General features: G+C 46.5%; 1 protein-coding gene and 1 long non-coding RNA gene across 2 annotated transcripts; both read right to left on the bottom strand.

Annotated features, from left to right (window-relative positions):
* Nucleotides 1–1298: 1298 nt before the first annotated feature.
* On the bottom strand, nucleotides 1299–8320 carry LOC310923726 (smoothelin-like protein 2; the record flags this gene model as incomplete). Its single annotated transcript, XM_083885646.1, has 4 exons — nucleotides 1299–1352; nucleotides 2037–2279; nucleotides 2991–3081; nucleotides 7931–8320. Coding segments are annotated over 4 exons (778 nt in total), but the record flags the coding sequence as incomplete, so codon positions are not given.
* Nucleotides 8321–15023: 6703 nt separating this feature from the next.
* Nucleotides 15024–17728, bottom strand: LOC310923725. Its single transcript, XR_014592687.1, has 4 exons — nucleotides 17673–17728; nucleotides 15584–16133; nucleotides 15229–15301; nucleotides 15024–15131 (listed from the first exon to the last, which is right to left on the bottom strand). It is a non-coding gene; the product is annotated as an uncharacterized lncRNA (long non-coding RNA).
* Nucleotides 17729–18660: the final 932 nt, after the last annotated feature.

The following is an 18660-nucleotide window of genomic DNA, read 5'->3' as shown; positions in this document are numbered from 1 at the left end:
TGTTCCAAAGCAGCTGGAGCTACCACGGGCTCCGGACAGGCTTATTTTCACTTGGAGAACACAGAAAACACACCAAGGTGCTGCTGCAAGCAAAGTTACAGGGGTCCCCCAGAGTGTTGCTTTTCTCGAGAAAAGAGCGCTTTACAGCGCTTTCTGGCTGCTAGAGACATGCAGAAAGAGCAAGTGTGGCAGAATGTGTTCCAAAGCAGCTGGAGCTACCACGGGCTCCGGACAGGCTTATTTTCACTTGGAGAACACAGAAAACACACCAAGGTGCTGCTGCAAGCAAAGTTACAGGGGTCCCCCAGAGTGTTGCTTTTCTCGAGAAAAGAGCGCTTTACAGCGCTTTCTGGCTGCTAGAGACATGCAGAAAGAGCAAGTGTGGCAGAATGTGTTCCAAAGCAGCTGGAGCTACCACGGGCTCCGGACAGGCTTATTTTCACTTGGAGAACACAGAAAACACACCAAGGTGCTGCTGCAAGCAAAGTTACAGGGGTCCCCCAGAGTGTTGCTTTTCTCGAGAAAAGAGCGCTTTACAGCGCTTTCTGGCTGCTAGAGACATGCAGAAAGAGCAAGTGTGGCAGAATGTGTTCCAAAGCAGCTGGAGCTACCACGGGCTCCGGACAGGCTTATTTTCACTTGGAGAACACAGAAAACACACCAAGGTGCTGCTGCAAGCAAAGTTACAGGGGTCCCCCAGAGTGTTGCTTTTCTCGAGAAAAGAGCGCTTTACAGCGCTTTCTGGCTGCTAGAGACATGCAGAAAGAGCAAGTGTGGCAGAATGTGTTCCAAAGCAGCTGGAGCTACCACGGGCTCCGGACAGGCTTATTTTCACTTGGAGAACACAGAAAACACACCAAGGTGCTGCTGCAAGCAAAGTTACAGGGGTCCCCCAGAGTGTTGCTTTTCTCGAGAAAAGAGCGCTTTACAGCGCTTTCTGGCTGCTAGAGACATGCAGAAAGAGCAAGTGTGGCAGAATGTGTTCCAAAGCAGCTGGAGCTACCACGGGCTCCGGACAGGCTTATTTTCACTTGGAGAACACAGAAAACACACCAAGGTGCTGCTGCAAGCAAAGTTACAGGGGTCCCCCAGAGTGTTGCTTTTCTCGGGCAAAAGAGCGCTTTACAGCGCTTTCTGGCTGCTAGAGACATGCAGAAAGAGCAAATGTGGCAGAATGTGTTCCAAAGCAGCTGGAGCTACTTAAAAATGAAAACTACACGCTCAGGTTTGAACCCCTAAAGGGCATGGAATCACTCTCAATTTTTGTTGCATAAGGGCATGCAGATTGGAACAGTCACCTCCAGTGGCAGATGAATCCATTGTTTTCATTGTAATTGAATTCCAGTCCTTCACTTTATCAGCACAAAAAAGGAGAAAGGAAGTGTTTGCTACATTCTCAGCTTTAGTAAGATAAAAATTAAAAGAATCATCTGCAGATAATCCCTATCTCTTGCTAGCAATCCCATCTGGTATCCTGCTATAATTTCTGACCCATATATAAAGTCCAATTTGTAAGTGTCACAGCCAAGGATGAATGGCTTCAATGTGAAATATTTTTTTAAAAACTCAATTTCAATTGAACTAAGATTCTGCAATCACTGATGTGTTTATATGTGTCAGACTGCTGTCAGTCATTCCTTCCTCCAGATGACTATTGGAACCTCTTAGCCAAATAGCTGCCTAACTTCTCACAGGGCCTCCAGTCTCAAAGCACTAAAAATGTCTACAAATTTCATTAAAAGAGCTGGGCACGTTTAAGAGATTCGGTAACTTACTGAATTCAGTCAGTATGCCGCAGTATCTGCTTCACGCAAAACTCAACTACATTAGGCACAAAAATTGTCTGCGGATGTGGCATTACAGCCGAAAGCTCCAGCTAGGACCCACAGTATTCCAAACTGGAGTGTCCCACAATGGGATATTTAGCCATAAAAGCAAGGTTTCATAGTTACCACTAGGTCACAGAACAATATTCACAGCACCAGTTGAAGAAAGGAAGCAGGATGCAGCTTCAGCATGTTATTTTTCTCTCTTACCTGGCTGGTTGGAAGACTTCACTCCCACTGTATTTGTGCTCTTGCCCTGTCCCAGCAGGCAAGAAGATGTATTAGTTGTTCCTGTTGGACGGATGTTCTCTCCTGAAAACTTCTCAGATGTCCTGGTTACTGCAGTAACAGGAAGGTGGGGCATCTGTAAGGTGACTGCAGGGGCATGGGCTTCAGGGGAAGAAGGTTCCGACATCTGAAAACAGGTCAGTTCACGAGTGACTTTTGCCTGACCTGAATAAAAAACGGGAGAGAGGCAGAAAATTTGCTTGCAGATTTGTAACAAAGTTACAAGCCAATGTCCAGGCAACATTTTACAAATCATTGGATTTAATCCCCTGTGAAACATTGTACCATCTATGTAGCAGAAACAACCCTAGTGCAAGTGATCCTAGCAGCTATCAAACTTACTCTACGTGAATCTCAGCAGGAACAATGTCTATAGATCATTAATATACTAGCATTTGCATTCAGTGAGCTTCTCTTCCTCTGCGCAGCCCTCGCTCCCAATCTCCTGCCCCTGTTAAGGAAGCAGCATTTTTGTTCTTTTCATGGTTTTTCGAAACACTGTATGACTCTCTAAACTGGAGATGGTTAAGTCCTTCCTCCGCTGACGGATGATGGAAGCGGAGGGGTGACTTGCAAGATGTTTTGGATGCAAGACTACAATGGCACCCAGCATAGCAGGCCTTATCACTCGTGTCTCAAGTTAATGCAGCAGTAATAGCCTCTAATTTATGAAACATTATAGCACATGCTTTACAGTAAAGCCAAAGTTTTAACATTAAACTCGAAATTATGAAATAAAGTGTCGGCGCCACAGGACAATATCCATCCTGAAACTACAGCAAATTCTAACCCTTCCCAAATGTGAGATTTGCTCTATGACTGACAAGATCGTGTACTTTACAGGCAGTGATGCTTCATTTCATGCCCTGTTCCTACCTGATGATGAAGATCGATGCCCATTTTCAATGATGGAAGAACTAAACACTCTTCTAAACTCAGGTTTCTGGTGGTCATCCAGGTCTACGCTCTGTCAGAACAGACAACAGACACGGCAACTAAATTTCAAACGGCAACAAAAGTGAGAAGAGTATCCAGAAACACCTGCCAAGAACAGATCTTCCTCATGCAAGTGACCTCAAAATAAGAAAGGAACAATTACCTAACCCCAGGAGCCAAGGCTGCATACAAAACATTGGCAATGCATAACTTAAATCAATCTTCACACACTTGTCCTTAACAGACCCCAAGCACCTAGGAGGTGTTATCTTTTATTAGATAAAGGTATCACCATCCACTGTGATGGTGATAAACAGAAGACCTTGTGTAACAGTGGAGAAATTGATTGAGATTGCCTGGAATACTGCTCTGCATTTTTTTTTCTATTTGCTGCAGAAAGAAATTACACTGTGAAAACATATTGTACAAGCATTACAAAGTAATTCCAGTCCTAGCACATTACATATTATATTATAATCTGTAACTTCTGAAAGGATAACTTTTTTTTCCTGGGAAAAGCATAAATTTTCCTCATAATGTCTGTCAATATAATTCCAGAAAAATCAGCCAGGAATTTTTTCGTGGGTTTAGTGGGAAGTTGCCGTTTTGTTTTTTGGGTTTTGTTTGAGTTTTTTGGCTGGCTGGGCTGGGGGTTTTTGGGGGGTTGAAGCGGAACATTAAACCACGAGAAACTGCGCAATTTTTGGCTGCATAACTAAAGGAAGAAGAAAACTGCTTCACGGATGCATGACTACTGCAGTTAAGTTTCCAAGAAGCAGGAGCTACAATTAGTAGTGAGAAATTCTCCAACACGCAGTTCACAAAAAGTCTCATTGATTGTGTAGTTGCATCAACATGTTTTAAATTCTGGAAAAAACCCAACTATTTTGAAACTTTTGTATTTATCAAGAAAATGGTACTGTGTGAGAATACATTCAGTTATCACTAGCTGCCAGGATTGAGAGAATTACAACAAATACTAGTTATAGAAACCATGCAGAGTCAGGACTTCAGAGCTTTTATTGCTGCATTTAGCGCAATTGAGATCCCAGTCAACAATTATTGCCCATATTCACAACTGAAATGTAAAGCATAGCTAATGCAGCTCCCTAGAATCTACCCATGGTATACAGTTAGAACCGTTTAGCCATTCATGTCAGCCATTATGACCTGAATGTGAAGAATGCCTGTGCAGGCTGTAAACATCAATCTACTTTTATAAGCTGGGGAGGTGTGGGTGAGTAAAATCGTCAAACGACATAGTCATTGCAAAGGTCACGCAGCATTCTACACACTGCACTGGCTTTCTAATGCAATGACAAGTCCTGCATTACCTTATTTCATGCAAACCCGACCGCTATGGTTTGGCTAACGGTGCCAAAAGATAAACTGATACCAGGCTGGAGGATGGGGAAGAAGGCCCACGTGCTGACAGAACAGTGGGATCAGATTCTGATGTGCATTTAGTGGTGTCAGGCTGAAGTACTTTCAAAATCCACTTTGGAGATGCCAAGATTCTGACAAACCCATGTGTTTAGCAACACTTCTATCAGGGGTGGTCACATAGATTATAAATAGCAGAGTGATAACTACATATATTTGTACTTCATAATAAAAAGCACTCATTTGTACAACTCATGTGACAACAACACGAAGAACTGGTCAAGTTGAAGAAAAGAAAGTGAACACTAATATTTCAGATGCCTTATCCAAGCCTGCTTGCAGAACTAATCTCTGTGTAGCTCAGATCTCCATGTAATGGATGATAAGACTTTCCATAGTTGTAGGGCTGCTGGAATTCCTTCTTTGCTGCAAAGAAGTTATACTTTGGAGATCCATAACCGGAAGCCGCAATTATTGCAAGCCAGTGGCAAAAACTCAACACGTTCAGAAAAAGTAAGCGCCAGATCACAAGATTAGAAACAAAAGAAATAGCACTTATTTCCTCGCTGAACCTCTAAGGTGCATGTCTGTTATGTCTTCAAGATTTTGTCCACAACAAGGTCAATTTCTAGAAGGATGACAGACACAAATGATACTACTCTCTCAAATGAGAGATTTCAGTCATTCAGTGTCTTTCATAAAACCACCAGCTACCACAAGGGTCACAATAAAAGTCATCGGCTCTAGAAATGCTGTTTATCTAGGAGAAGTACATCCACAGAAAGGTTTGGGTCAGAAGGGATAGTAAAGATCACCCTGTTTCAACCCCTTGCCACGCACAGGGATTCCACGCATCAGATCGGGTTGCTCGGGAGCCCATTCTGGCCTCAAACACTGACAGGGATGGGTCATCCACAACTTCCCTGGGCAACCTGTGCTTCACCACCCTCTGAATGAACAGTTTCTTCCTAACAACCAATCTAACCCACCCTCTTTCAGTTTAAAACCATTGCCCCTCGTCCTGTTGCTATCTGCCTGTACAAAAACAAGTCCCTCACCCCCCTTTTTGTAAGCCCCCTAAAGTACTCAAAGGTCGCAATGAAGTCTCCCTGAAGCCTTCTCTTCTCCAGGCTGAACAACTCCAGCTCTCTAAGCTTATCTTTGCTGGAAATACGTAGGTCATTATGTACACCTGAGTCACGTCTTATGCAGTTACTCACAGGCTGACTAACTGCTGGGTGCCATTGGGTCACCAGGGAGCCAATGGGAAATACTCGTTTAGATCTTCATAGGTGGTCATAGCCAGCTATCTCTCTCTCTCTGCAGCTTTGACCACTGCAGGCAGACTCTCTGCAGCCGTCTGTCCAACAGACAGAAACTTCTCTGACGGTTTTAAAACAGAACACCCTTAAAGTACTTTTAGTCCTCCCTCTTAACAAAGGCATCACACTCAATCACAAAAACTACGGAAATATCATAACTTGCAAAGCTCCTGCCAAAATGTAAAATCAGATCAAGAACAACAAAAAAGATATCAAAACTCTTCTTTTGTAAGTGCTCAGTAGCTCAGGTATGGCTCCACGATCCAGATTTTCAAAACTAACTCTTCAAATATCTCCTATTTTCCACCTTTGTGGAAGCAGCTCTCAAGATTCTGGTCTAGTTAAGAGAGCTGAATTGAAGGCTGGTATCAAACCAACAGGAAGACTCACCTCCAAATCAGAACAGCTAATGGCCGTTTAAAATTCCACCTAAACCAGCTTTTAGACCACTGTATAACAGCTTTCGAGGACATCATAGCAGAAACTGCCCAGATTAAAATTAAATGGAGATTTGTGTCCTTACTTCTGAACTATGCTTGGAACTCCCTGGATTCATTTTTTCCCCCCCAGTTAAATTACCATGAAAAAATCTAGCAATATTAGAAAATAATGGTTCAGATACCAAAGATGCTCAGAATCTCCAGTATCTAATTAATGCTGCATCAACCACACAGTAAAAAGGAATTCAACTGATAAATCTTTTCGGGAGCAAAAGAGCTCGTCTTGGTTTGCTGCTATTTCCAGGTCAGTATTATTTGCTTCTCATATCTCACACTTACGTAGAAGTATTTACTAAGATAAAAGTATCATCAGTTTTACCATAGATATTCGTGTTTCTGAAAACATACACAGTGCCATTTATGTTATTCCATTTGAAATGTTTTGGTCATATAACCAGAAACTGGAATCAACTGAAGGAACAGTGTTCATTACAGAGAACGCAGGTGACTGGCACAGCAACCAAAGCTCGCTCTTTTGCCATTTGTGTGCAGCCACATCAGAACCTGACCCACAAATTCATGTTTTCACTGCACAAATTTGGTGTGTATAGCTGTAGCGGCACCTCCCATAGTTCTCAGTACTGAAATTCCCTTTTGGTCAGCTCTGCTAACTTGGGAACTTCTCCAACCTAAATTGTTGGGAGGGCACTGAATAACGATCAGCACCTAATTGATCTTCCCTGAACCCTCAAAGCAAAGCAGGAGGGTACTCACACAAACAAAAGCTCATACTGAGCTTTAACATGGACACGGATACCTAGAGCTGGACATTACCGTAACATTGACGCGAGATTCTCCATACTGGGAAGTATACTAGACCGTGAAATGGAACGGGGAAACAACAATCCCTTGTCCCTTCCGTATCACCCAGCTTACACCTATTCCTTGCAATATAAGCAAGCGTGGATAGCTCTGCAGAACAGAAAGGAAGCAGTCTATAAATTGTATGGATGGTGTTTACCTTTTTCACATGGGGGGAAAAGTGGCAGTTTCTACAATGTATCAAACGGCAGCTTTACCTTTTACCCAGAGGTAGGAAGCCCAATGTCCGCATTCACGGGTCAGTAGGAATGAAGAGGGCAGGAATGCAATACAGACTCTGCTCATTCCCAATTCTAGTGAATTTAATTTCCAAGCTTTTACTTTTTAACCCCAAGTCTGCATAGACCGCAGACCAGTTTTTTAAGCTTCAACAGTCTTAAACCCCCCTCAAGACATGCTTAACCAAGAGGACCTAAACAAGCTGTCTAAACAAGCTGTCATCTGTGAAAGCCAAGTCTCTGGTACCCCGGTTTTATGTGCCCAAATCACAGCGTACTGTCCGGTAGTACTCTCCTGGCATCAAGGTTTGCACAGGAACTCTCAACTCTTCTCGCAGAGACAGACACTGAAAAAGGATTACATAAAACATCTCAGTACCAGATGAGCTTTCCACTAAGTGGTGTTTCTATGCGCCACACGTTACAACGTTCTGTTACACTGCAGGAAGTTTTATCACTGGGAGGAATGACTGACTACGTCTGTGCGAGTTTAGCTACCACTGACCCCGCGTCGCAGAAGAGGAACTCCGTGTCCTTAAACGTTACCCCGTGCCAAAGCAGTCTGGCAACAGTCGTGAAGTATCCTCTTATGCATGCCCTTGGCCCTCCCTCCTGCCGTCTCCCAGGCCGCTTACTTGGCTCCGGCCAGCGACCGCTAGCTTGGCACGACTGGAGAATGTGTCGTCGGCCAAACCTTGCTCCGGCGAGCCGGGCCCCATGGCCGCCTCGTTCACCCAGTCCTGCGGCAGCCCCGCCGACCGGCCCAGGACCTCCACCTGCCGAGACAGGCGCTCCAGCTGTACCCGCAGGCGCAGGTTCTCCTGCTGCAGCTCAGAGACAGCGTGTGCCAGGGGGCTGGCGAGGCGCAGCACCTCCTCCACCTGCCGGCCTACCCCCTGCTTGAACAGCTGGATGTCTACATGGATGTCCCGGACGGCGCCCCGCAGCGTGTCCTCATAGCGTCCCAGGCCGTCACAGACGGTCTGAGCCTCCCGGCTGTTCAGATCCTCGATCTCGCCGGTCATGGTGTCCACGGGCCGCAGGCTACGCGGGCAAGGACGGAGGGGCTCGGGAGCGGCCAGCGGCGGAAGCCTGATCGTCTCCCCGCTCGCCGCCGCCTGTCCTTCTCTTCGAGAGCTCCCTGTGCCTCCTGGCGGCCCTGACCCGGCCCCGACCCGGCCCCCGGCGCCGCCGGGCACGGCCCGCTCTCCTGGGGCGCAGGAGGCACAGAAGCGGCGCGAGTGGCGCGGCTGCAAGGTCCGCCCCGCTCCGCGTTCACTCCTTCAGAGGGGGAGATGGAATTTGGGGAGGCAATGGTGGAACAAGCCGGGAGAAGGGGCGGGGCCACGGGCTCGTTCACAGCTGCCCAGGGACTTTAGGGCCCGAGAGGGCCGGGCGCTGCGGGCTGCGGGTGGGGCCGCGGGAGCGAGACGGCACGAAGCGGGCGCCAGCGCCGGGCTGGGTGAAGGAAGAAGTGGGAGATGTGGGTCGGAAAGGAATAGGAGAGAGACAGAACGAGGGGAGGAGCGGTTAGTACCAGAGCCTTCCCAAGTTGCTTGGTCGATGACCATGTGAAAGTATGCACAGGCTGTCTCTTTCACGGGAACTCGGGGGCAAAAGTAAAAGAGAAAGGTCTTTGAGGGCATAGAGACAGAAATGCACGCACATACACCCTTAGACAAACCGCCAAGTTGCTGCCCATGAAAGCGCAGAAACTCATAACCGGCATGTTCACACTTAAACGTTTCCCATACTAGGCTGCAATTCGATGGGCATTAGTATTGAGCTGCCAAGTCGTCTGGCAGATCCAATCTGTGTGCATGCGGGAAGAGACACATTTCTGCCAAACTAGCCAGAGCCGCGATGCAGAATGCTTTCAAGCATATTCTTTACTGCAGCACAAGACAAAAAAAAAGCCTCACAGAAAAAAGGAATCTGAGAAATACTTTAAAGACATTTGTGTCATCAAGTAGCCTATATCTGTCAGCCCTCTATGTCAAATAGCTACAACTTCTTTGGTAAAATTAAACAGTTGGCAATAGTAGTTCTCTTGCAGCAGCAAGTAGCTAAGCCTATAAACCTGGAATATGCAGGGAAAGTTGTAGTTCTGCCCTAGTCAGTATGGGTAAAACCCTAAAGCAATAATAACATAATTCAATTACCATTAGCTCACAGGCAATTTCTTAGCATATACAACCTTATCTAAAAATACATATATGTGTGTGTGTTTATTGATCTTGGCAGCTCATAGTCCTAATAGTGTAATTCTTTGGAAAATACTCTTCCTGGATGGTAAATATTTCCATTTTTACAATATTTTCAATTACTAAAGAAAACTTACACTTCATCACAGAATAACTATCTAGTAGAAAATTCAGCTTTCTGATAAAAGGTGTTTTGAAAAAAAGTTTCCAACCTATTCTCAGTTAGGTCTAGCAGAGCCAAGCAAATCAAATTTTGTTGCTTCTTATAGCTGACAGGCAACTTTTCTGTGTCTTTTTACTCATAGCAGGAATTATCGTAACATTGAGATCACGGTGGCAGAAGGCAACAGAGTGTGCACAAGGCACGTGTCCGCAGATGTACGTGCAATCGCATACATCCAAAGGCAGCAATAGGAGAAGCCATTCCCTGATTTGTGCAAGGTATTCAGCTCCTTTGGCCCTGCTCGCTCACCACAAGAAGGACTAACGATCTCCGTTATACCTAAGGATGCCAAGCCCTGTAAAGGGTAACATTTAAGAGACAACAGCCGCTGCCATGGCTGCAAACTTTGTTTTCTCAATACTGATCTCGGGTATCTGAGACCTGGTCATCCTCTCCTTAGCAATCACTATCCGATCGTGTGTCTGACAGCGTTCCACAGGCTGTTCCAATTCTTTCCAGATCAGAGTTCTAGCTTTTCATGGCATAAAGCAACCCGATACTCTGGGATAGCTCCAGCTTACACAAAACTGCCAGCCAAGGGGAAGGCCTCAGCAGTAGGACTTTTTTTGTCAGCACCTGTCTCAAAGCTCTCTACTGCAGAAGAAGTGGAAAAAAATCTACAGTCACTTCACCCAGACCAGTTCCTTATTCACACCTCCTCCTTAGCACTTGCTTCACCAAGCACAGCATCTTACAATGTGGTTTATTATTTTGCACAGCACTCAGCTTACCCCATCTGGAAAGAGGTGATACCACTTGAAATTCTGAGACCGGGGCAGAGGGGGGCAAAAAGGAGAAGCAACTGCAAAACTTATGGGGATCTGGTGCGCTGTGAGAGTGATTCACAGGCTAAGTATCTCTCGAGCAAATCTATTATTAGGAGGATCAAAACCTACTATTGTATTAATTCACTTTTGGGTTTTGCATTTGAAAGGAGTAGGATTGCCCAACACTATGCTATGGGAAGGCAACAGCACCCCGGCATTGTCCAGCTGGGATATTGCTGCATGTTTTCATGGCTGGGTTGTTTACCCTGTGGAGTTGCCAAAAGACGTACAAAACTCCCGCCAAAGCGTCCCCACACCAGCTAACTACAGTTCTCATTCTAAGAAACAACATTACCAAGCATCTGGAGACATTCGGGAATGCCAAAAGACCAGTAGCAGGACGTTTTTCTCATTCCTCCAGTGTAATCTTCTGCTAGGTACCCCACTATTTCACTTTGCATTGTGTTACAGAGTTCATCAGGGCTATTTGACATTTATCGGGCCAGGGCTAGGTGATGGCTTTCCTGTCATGATAATGATCGTTGATGATCTCCTCAAGCACCCTTCCTAAATACTCCAACACATTCCTGTGTACCACGTAAAACTCCCACAGCTTGATAGAGGCCTGACCGGTATGTCTGTCTTTTCCTGACTGGGATTCACTTTTTCCTGAATGGTCTGTTTTTCCAACTTGTTATTCTTCCCACTTGCTACAATCTGTCCCACTCTCTTGTTCTATAGCAAACTAATTCCATTATGCCTCCTTTTAGGAGGGAGATCCCAAGCGTTAAAACATGTTTACAGTCTGTCACAAACCCATATAAAATTGATACTGTGCCAAACAGAGAGCAGCCAGCTTCCTTCCTTCAACAGGAGACCTGTAGCCCTTGGCTTCTGCTGTGGCATTTTGGCCCACGTAACACAGGTAACGTTCATCGTATGGCTGACCGGACATAGCAATTGACAATACAGTCAGACATTTGCCAAGGGCAGCCACGTAATGATCCCGGTACAGCTTCTAAAGGGTTGGGAAAAACTTCTACTGCAGATAGAACCCTGACCTTGCATTAAGCTTAACAGAAGGAATGATCTGAAGCTCCTAATTGAGGTAAATATGCACATGCTGGTAATTTAAAAGTTAACAGGGCAAATTTCAATCTCAGCTATAATATTATTATTAATGTGAAATTATTCTTTCAATTCATGCAGTTACTTGATATTTACTGTTATCGCCCTAAAATCAGAATGCAGGCCTTGGTCTTAATTTTGAAGAGTGCCCGTACCAAGTACCGGATTTTTTTTCCTCCCTTGTGTGCCAGAAAATAAACAACAAAGGAAGGTGATCTATATGTAGGCTTACAAGAACATTCACAAAAAGAGGCAGAGGAAAACACTTGTGTTTTGCTTCATCAAAAATATTTTATCCCAACTGTTATTCATTATCAGAGCAATGAACACAGATGTGGAGAGCAGCAGTGGGCTCAACGGTTTGGCTTCAACTCTTTTAATACAGAGCCAAGCTCATAATCAATTTCTTTGATGCATATACTTCTTATTGCAAGCGGAAGGGGCATCACTAAGTTCCTTAAGAAAGCAAAGACTTTTTTCCTGTCTTTATAGACAGGACAGAAACAGAGGCATTTCCTGAGTGCTGTAACTCACTAGTCTACAGCACCAAGTGGTTAAACTGCTGAGTAAGAACTCCGCTTCGTACAGTTCTCATCTGGCTTTCTAGCGCCAGGCCTAAGCTTTGCCTCTCCGCTGCTTCCCTGAGTGTCCCGACAGCCGAGGCAGTGCACCTAGCCAACTGCATCTCTCAGCACCTTAAGCTATGTCCGTAAGCAAAGAAATATTTAGGACTTCCCTGACAGATTGAAGCCAATACAACTTCCTCATACTTCAACCCTAAAATGAGAGAAAATATGGGGACCTTTCATAAGCTTCTGGTTCAAAACTTTCCCATGAACATCAGCATCAAATCCCTCCAGAATCCTCCTGCCACCATTCCTCACAACAGGTTTAGAAAGGTGGCATTTCCTTCCATAATTTGCACAATTACGGCAGTTCCTTTACCCGTATATCCTGTACTGCTTGGTACAGGTTGGAAGCTTTGCTGCAAAATAACTTTGCAAGTAATAATCAGAAGCATTGAGATGCACGGCAGAACAGGAGGCATTTGACAAGTGTTATCCTGAAACCTGTGGAATATACAAAGCCTAGGTTCTCACCCTACTGTATTCCTAATGAGCTTCTTTACGGCATAGACCAGCACTGGGCTGCCCACACCAACAGTGGGCAGTTTGTGTCATGGGTAACAGCGGTATGCCTCTTTCTACATGGGAGCTTGCTTTCCCGTTGTGTTATTCCCATTGACAAATCAGAAGCTGTGTCAATGGGAATAACCGGTAGTATTTAGTACCGGTAGTCTGGACCTGAAGCATACCTTTCTTTAGAGTATATGCAAAGTAAACTAGGCCCTCATTTGAGAGATCATTGAAGATTTGCTAACATTCAGAAAGCTCACAGGCAGTTAGAGCCTGGCTCACACGGCCAAGGAACACGCAACTTTGTTCCGAAGGTTTTTAGCAGTCAACAGAAATAGCGCTCGGTAAAGGTCAGCAACTCATCTTTCTAGACCTAATAACAATAACGGGGCCAGCAAGGTTGTTCTGTGATGACACCCGTGGTGATTTATGACCTACAAGGGGCTGTCTTACACCAGGGGCACACAAAATGCGGTAATGCTGGTTGCAGCTTGGAGGGGTTAACAAAACCTGCGGCCGAGGGTAGCAAAGGCTTTTCTGCCTTCGCTAGCTAATGTTTCCGTGTGGCTTTTAATAGGTTCCTTCTCTCACAGAGAACTGAGAGTCATTGAAGCCAACGAGTTTAGCGAGAAAGTTGTGAAAAGACCAGGAAGCTCAGCTTTTGATTATGACTTGCAAGTACACTTTTATGGCCTACAGGCAGTTCTTTTTTCATGTGTATTTTGTTGGCAGAAAGGAGAGAAGATGACAAAATTGGTAACTTGTGGACTGAATAACTTGGTTGGGGGAAATACAGGGCAGAGTCGCATGCTGGAAGGACTGCCTTCTAATTTTGTGCCACAGATGGACAGATGGAAAATTACTCCTGACAGCTGAATGCAATGTGCATTCATTACATGCAGCTTCCCCTAGCAAGCATGACACTGTAGCATCAGGAGCGAAGACTGAGCTGAAGAATTACCTGCTATCAATCAAATTACAAAAGGGTGAGGGGCAAGAAAAAAGACAAAAAAAACCCTAACCAAACTCTCCTCTCGTCTGTGCCAGGCAGGCCCATTAATGGGACTAGAATCTATGAGAGGCTGAAATAAAGTGAGCAAACTCATCCTCTGCACTTCATCAGCACAGCTGAAGAACTGATATGCAAAGAAACAGAACTAAAGGAAGAACAGGAGCACTGACGGCCAGGATGATAAAAGGATAAACTTGCCAGCTGTCACCAGCTGTCTTCCTACAACCCAAGTAGCTGTCAGTGAATCCTCTCTGGACATAGCACATGCTCCACAGATAGCCTTGTCAGTCACGGTGTGCTTCTAAGGGTAAGCTTAGTCTCTGACCATGTAACAAATCTTTTAAGAAAGGCAGTAACTGGCTCCAAATGAAAATTCCCTCCAGAGTGGAGACTGTAACTAAATGTGCAATGCAGAAAAGCCACTGTGTGAAGGACCCTTTGCTCACATGACAAACTCAAGGAGGCCTCTCTTGTAGAAATCTGGCAGTCAAGATAGATACACTAAAGATACGCTGAAAAGGCTCTTGGAAAAACTGGATTTAATGGCCCCATCAAGACTGTCCAGTACCAAAATAGGCCACTGACAGCTTTGGCTCAAGACTCTTGTTCAGACCTCAGTGCTTCTATAAGTCACAAGCCATTTGAACCTCTGCAGAAAGCTTGTTCCCCTCTCCTGTGGAACCACACTTCAGGTAGCACTTCCTCTGCCCACTCCTGAGGCTATCTAGCCTGCCTGAAAAGAGTAATGGCTGATCCCAGAATTACAGAAGGCAGAGACTGGAAAGGACCCTTTTTCTTCCAACCAGAAAGTCCAAAGCCATCAAAGAACCATTAAGTGAACACCTGAGCAATTACCTGAGCAGCACCTGGAGATGAGAGACCAGGCACTCCTGATTTCCAAGAGCTCCCAGAGCTGCCTTGCTACTCACCTTTAGCCTTGGACAGCAAGACAATCCTAGAGACAGAAATCCAGGTTCCTGCTGCTTCTGGAACGAGGCACCAAACAACTCCTGGCTGCTGGTGCCTGAACACAGCAGCAAAACCAGGATGCTCTTCCTTGGGCAACACTCCAGCCTCTAGAAAGCCAGGAACACAGGACAACCCTGCCTCTCCACCGGGGCATATAGATCCAGCTCCACTGCCATATGGACATTTGAGACAGGAATCCATAACCCTCTGTGAAATCAAATCACAGCCCCAGATGTTTTCCTGCTCGTGTCCTTAGCCCGTCACTTACCTTTCATAGTCTTCTGCCAAGTGCTTGCAAATGCTTTGCTTCTATCCAAAAAGATTAATACCACCTTATTTCAAGGTTTCAAGAAGTCACATCAAGTCATCTGGGTCACGTGTTCCACATCAGATTCTCCTGTAGAAAAAAAAAATATATTTTTCATTGCAGATCATTTCTTAAGCTCACAGGAACACCAGGATCTCACATATCCCCACAGAAATTCTCTCAATACCATTTGCTACTTCTCTCTCTACCAGGGCACCAACAAGTTCTGGGTCAGTTCTTGTTCCATGTTGGCCAGGGACCTTAAGAGATAAAAGAGGGCACTATTATTACTACTAATTACAGCCACAGGCTTTAAAATTTCCACAAATTACAAGCTTCTGGAAGCAGAAGCAGATATACCTCACCCTGCTGGAGCTGACTTGTCCATTCCCTGCTCTGCTCTCACAAACCCTTCAGCCTCGCTGCCAAACCCAGTGCTCATGTCCAGAGCACACATATCCAGAGCAGCCCCCAGTGCTTATTTTACATCCCCCCGAGCGTGGCCAAAGCCCCCCAAGTGCATAGGAACAACAAATCCTCACAGTGAACCAACAGCAGCACCAACAGGTTTAATCCATTCAGACAACAACTGATGCATTTCACTGCTGTGCACTGGCACTGCTCGGTGTGGGAGGGTCAACTGAGCTTCTGCACGTCCTGAAGGACAAAACATGAAAACAAAATTAATTCTTTCCACAAAACAAAAAGGCATAAAAATCATAAAAAAATATGCCCTAGAAATGCCCTCTTCATTTTGAAATTAGTGTCCTCGAACTTAAACAATCATTAAAAACAGAAAACACATGAGATGGACAAAAGCACCAGATAACGGACAAACCTTCAGGCTCACATCCTTCTGGAAAATGGTTTCTCCAAGTCTTTTCCCTCATTCCAAGCCCTTCTCCATCCTCAGGGATCACTGCACTCACCCCAAGGAGCTCACCAGGGAAAAGGAGCAAGTGGAGACTTGGTGGCTGCCCTGGGATCTCTCCTTGCACCACTCCAGGCAGTGACCAGTGACCGAGTGTTTTTCCGGTCCACAGTGGCAGGAGAATGGACACAGACACCAACAGGGAGAATGGCCTTATTTTACTATTAATGGGGAGGCAAAACAGAGGTAAAAGGACACATTTGGAAAAACAATGAGCTTATCACTCGCTTGGCTTTAACATTTCAGCAGGTCACAAATCACTGCAGGGACATTCAATCTCACGGGGAATACGATAAAATATGCTGCAAAGACAGGAACCTTGCACATGTTGATAGCAGCACATCAGCTACAGAGCATTCCAAACATTTGGAAGGAAAGGAACTGAAGTCTCCCAGCAGCAGCAAGTGCTGCTCGATCCCTTTAGGACAGAAGGTTACTCTAAGCCAGGACTAGAGAAAAACCCCACACATTCAAGGACCTTCCAGGGCTCCGTTCGTTTGCCCAAGCAATCCTGAGCTAGATGGAAATGTGCATCTCCCTACTCAAAGCAGCAGAGAACCCCCAAGGAGAAGCTCAGCAGTGTCCCTCAGCACTGCTACCCAAGATCACCTACAGGGACTGAGGTCCAACACCAGGGACTCTGAGGCTTCCTCACCCTCCATAGCCACACAGCAGCTGGGAATCCCCTGTCACAGCCCAGCCCTGGAGAACTGGGAATTCCCACGAGTGTGTCCACCATCAGGCAAAGAGGCTCTGGCCATGCCGGGACAGGGCCCAGGTCACACAGTTGCGGGCAATGAACGGGCTCACGCAACTCCCACTGCAGGCACAGCTGGGCTCAGCCTCCTCCTGGATGTGCCCAAAGCCTGGCCAGGGCTTCAAGAGCCACGCAAGAGCTGCCTTCGGCACTGCATCTCCCAACGAGGCCACAGGACTGATCTCGGGGCCCTGTCCGGCCTCTGAACGCAGGAAGGTCAAGCCATGCTTCACTAATGAGCACTGACCTAGTCCAGAACACTAATGATCCTGGCTATTTCACTACTGAGGGGATGCAAACACAACATCTGGTTTAAACCTTTATCTCCAGGTCAACTTGAGCTCAGGGCCTGTTGTTCAGGCCTTGGCACTTCACAAGTTATGGCAAACTTGCAGATGCCCAATACCTTGAAAAGGAAAACTTAAACTAGCAGAAATAACTCACATTACTCAAAAGCTGCCTCCTCTTCTAATAAGTACCTCTTACAAATTCTATAGTAACTTCCACAGAAATTTTATTATTCAAGTTACTTTATGAATCAACCTCAAAAGACTGTTTCTTCCTGCCATGTTCTGTCCCAGTTAAAGCCTAATTAATACATTCAGCATCAGACCCCAGCGAGACCCATGCACTGCAAGAGATTAAAGGGAAAAAACCAAGGTAGGCAAAGTTCTGTACCTTCCCCAAACAACATACCCCAAAAGTACGTGTCTCCCTCTCACTTGCAAAAACACCAAGGCTCAGCATATTCATACTCCCAGCATATTCCCAGCCGCCCAGAGGAAAAGGTCGTGCAATTCTAAGGCAAATTCCGACCAAGGCACGGAACAACGGGCTCTCAACCCAACCCCAGCTGCACCTGTTACTACCCACCATATAACGTATACCTCAATACAGTCCCACACACCATACCCTGCAGGGAAATAAATGAGGATAGTCTTACCGCACTAAAACAGCCCAGGGACACCCCACAGACCGCCCAGAGAGCTCCACACCGAGCCATAAAACCAGAAGCCTCTTCCGGGACCCTTTTGAAGCCCCGCCCGGCCCGCGATTGGCGGGCTCGCTCAGGCATGGGCAGCGCTGATTGGACAGCGGGCCCCAAGAACCGCCCCGGCCCCGCCCCGCCCCGCCCTGAGGGCCCGGGAGCTCCGCCCCTCCCTCAGCGCCGACCCCGGTTCCCCCCGGCCCCGGTTCCCCGGCCCTGGCACTGGCCTCGATCCCCCCCGGCCCCGGTTCCCCGGCCCCGCCCCGCCCGCGCTGAGGGCCCGGGGGCTCCGCTCTCCCTCGGTTCCCCCCGGCCCCGCTTTCCCCCGGCCCCGATTCCCCCGGTCCCGATCCCCTGCCCCGGCCTCCCCCCGGCCCCGGCAGAGATCCCGGCTCCGGTTCCCCCCGGCCCCACTCCCCCACAGGTGTGAGCCACTAGGATGAGGAGGGGACAGACCAGGCTGTAATGGACAGTGGGAGCTGTAATGGATAATGAGGGGCGGTTCTGGCCGGGGACGGTTTAAGAGGGGGAGCCTCAGCTCGGTTTGGTATCGGCCGTGGGGTGTGAGGAGCTCATCCTGAGGTCTTGGACGTGGTTCATGGAGTGAAGGTGGGAGCACGTGGATTTGGAGCATCACTTTGGGAGGTAATGAGGGATAAGCCTTTATACCGAGCATCAGCAGAAGGTAAGCCAGTGTGGGTTTATAGAGGGGGCTTTGTTTCCTTTTCAGCTTTATCTTAGTAATCCCTCCCTGGTGCTCCTAGAAAAAAAAAGGAGTTATGGAAATAAAAGAAGTTGAAATTGCGAAAAAAAAAATTCCTCTTCTGTAGTTTTCTATGTTTGAACTGGAGGAAACTCATTTTCACCTAGAATTTTAATGAGTTGTGTATGTTTATGTGTTCTTTATTCAGTATTGGGTTCTTTGGTAGTATGTAGCATTTTG

Source organism: Zosterops lateralis, assembly GCF_965231275.1.
Source record: "Zosterops lateralis genome assembly, contig: HAP1_HAP1_SCAFFOLD_235, whole genome shotgun sequence".
NCBI lineage: Eukaryota > Metazoa > Chordata > Aves > Passeriformes > Zosteropidae > Zosterops > Zosterops lateralis.
The sequence above is the reverse complement of the archived record's forward strand: the minus strand, read 5'-3'. Positions and strand labels throughout refer to the sequence as shown.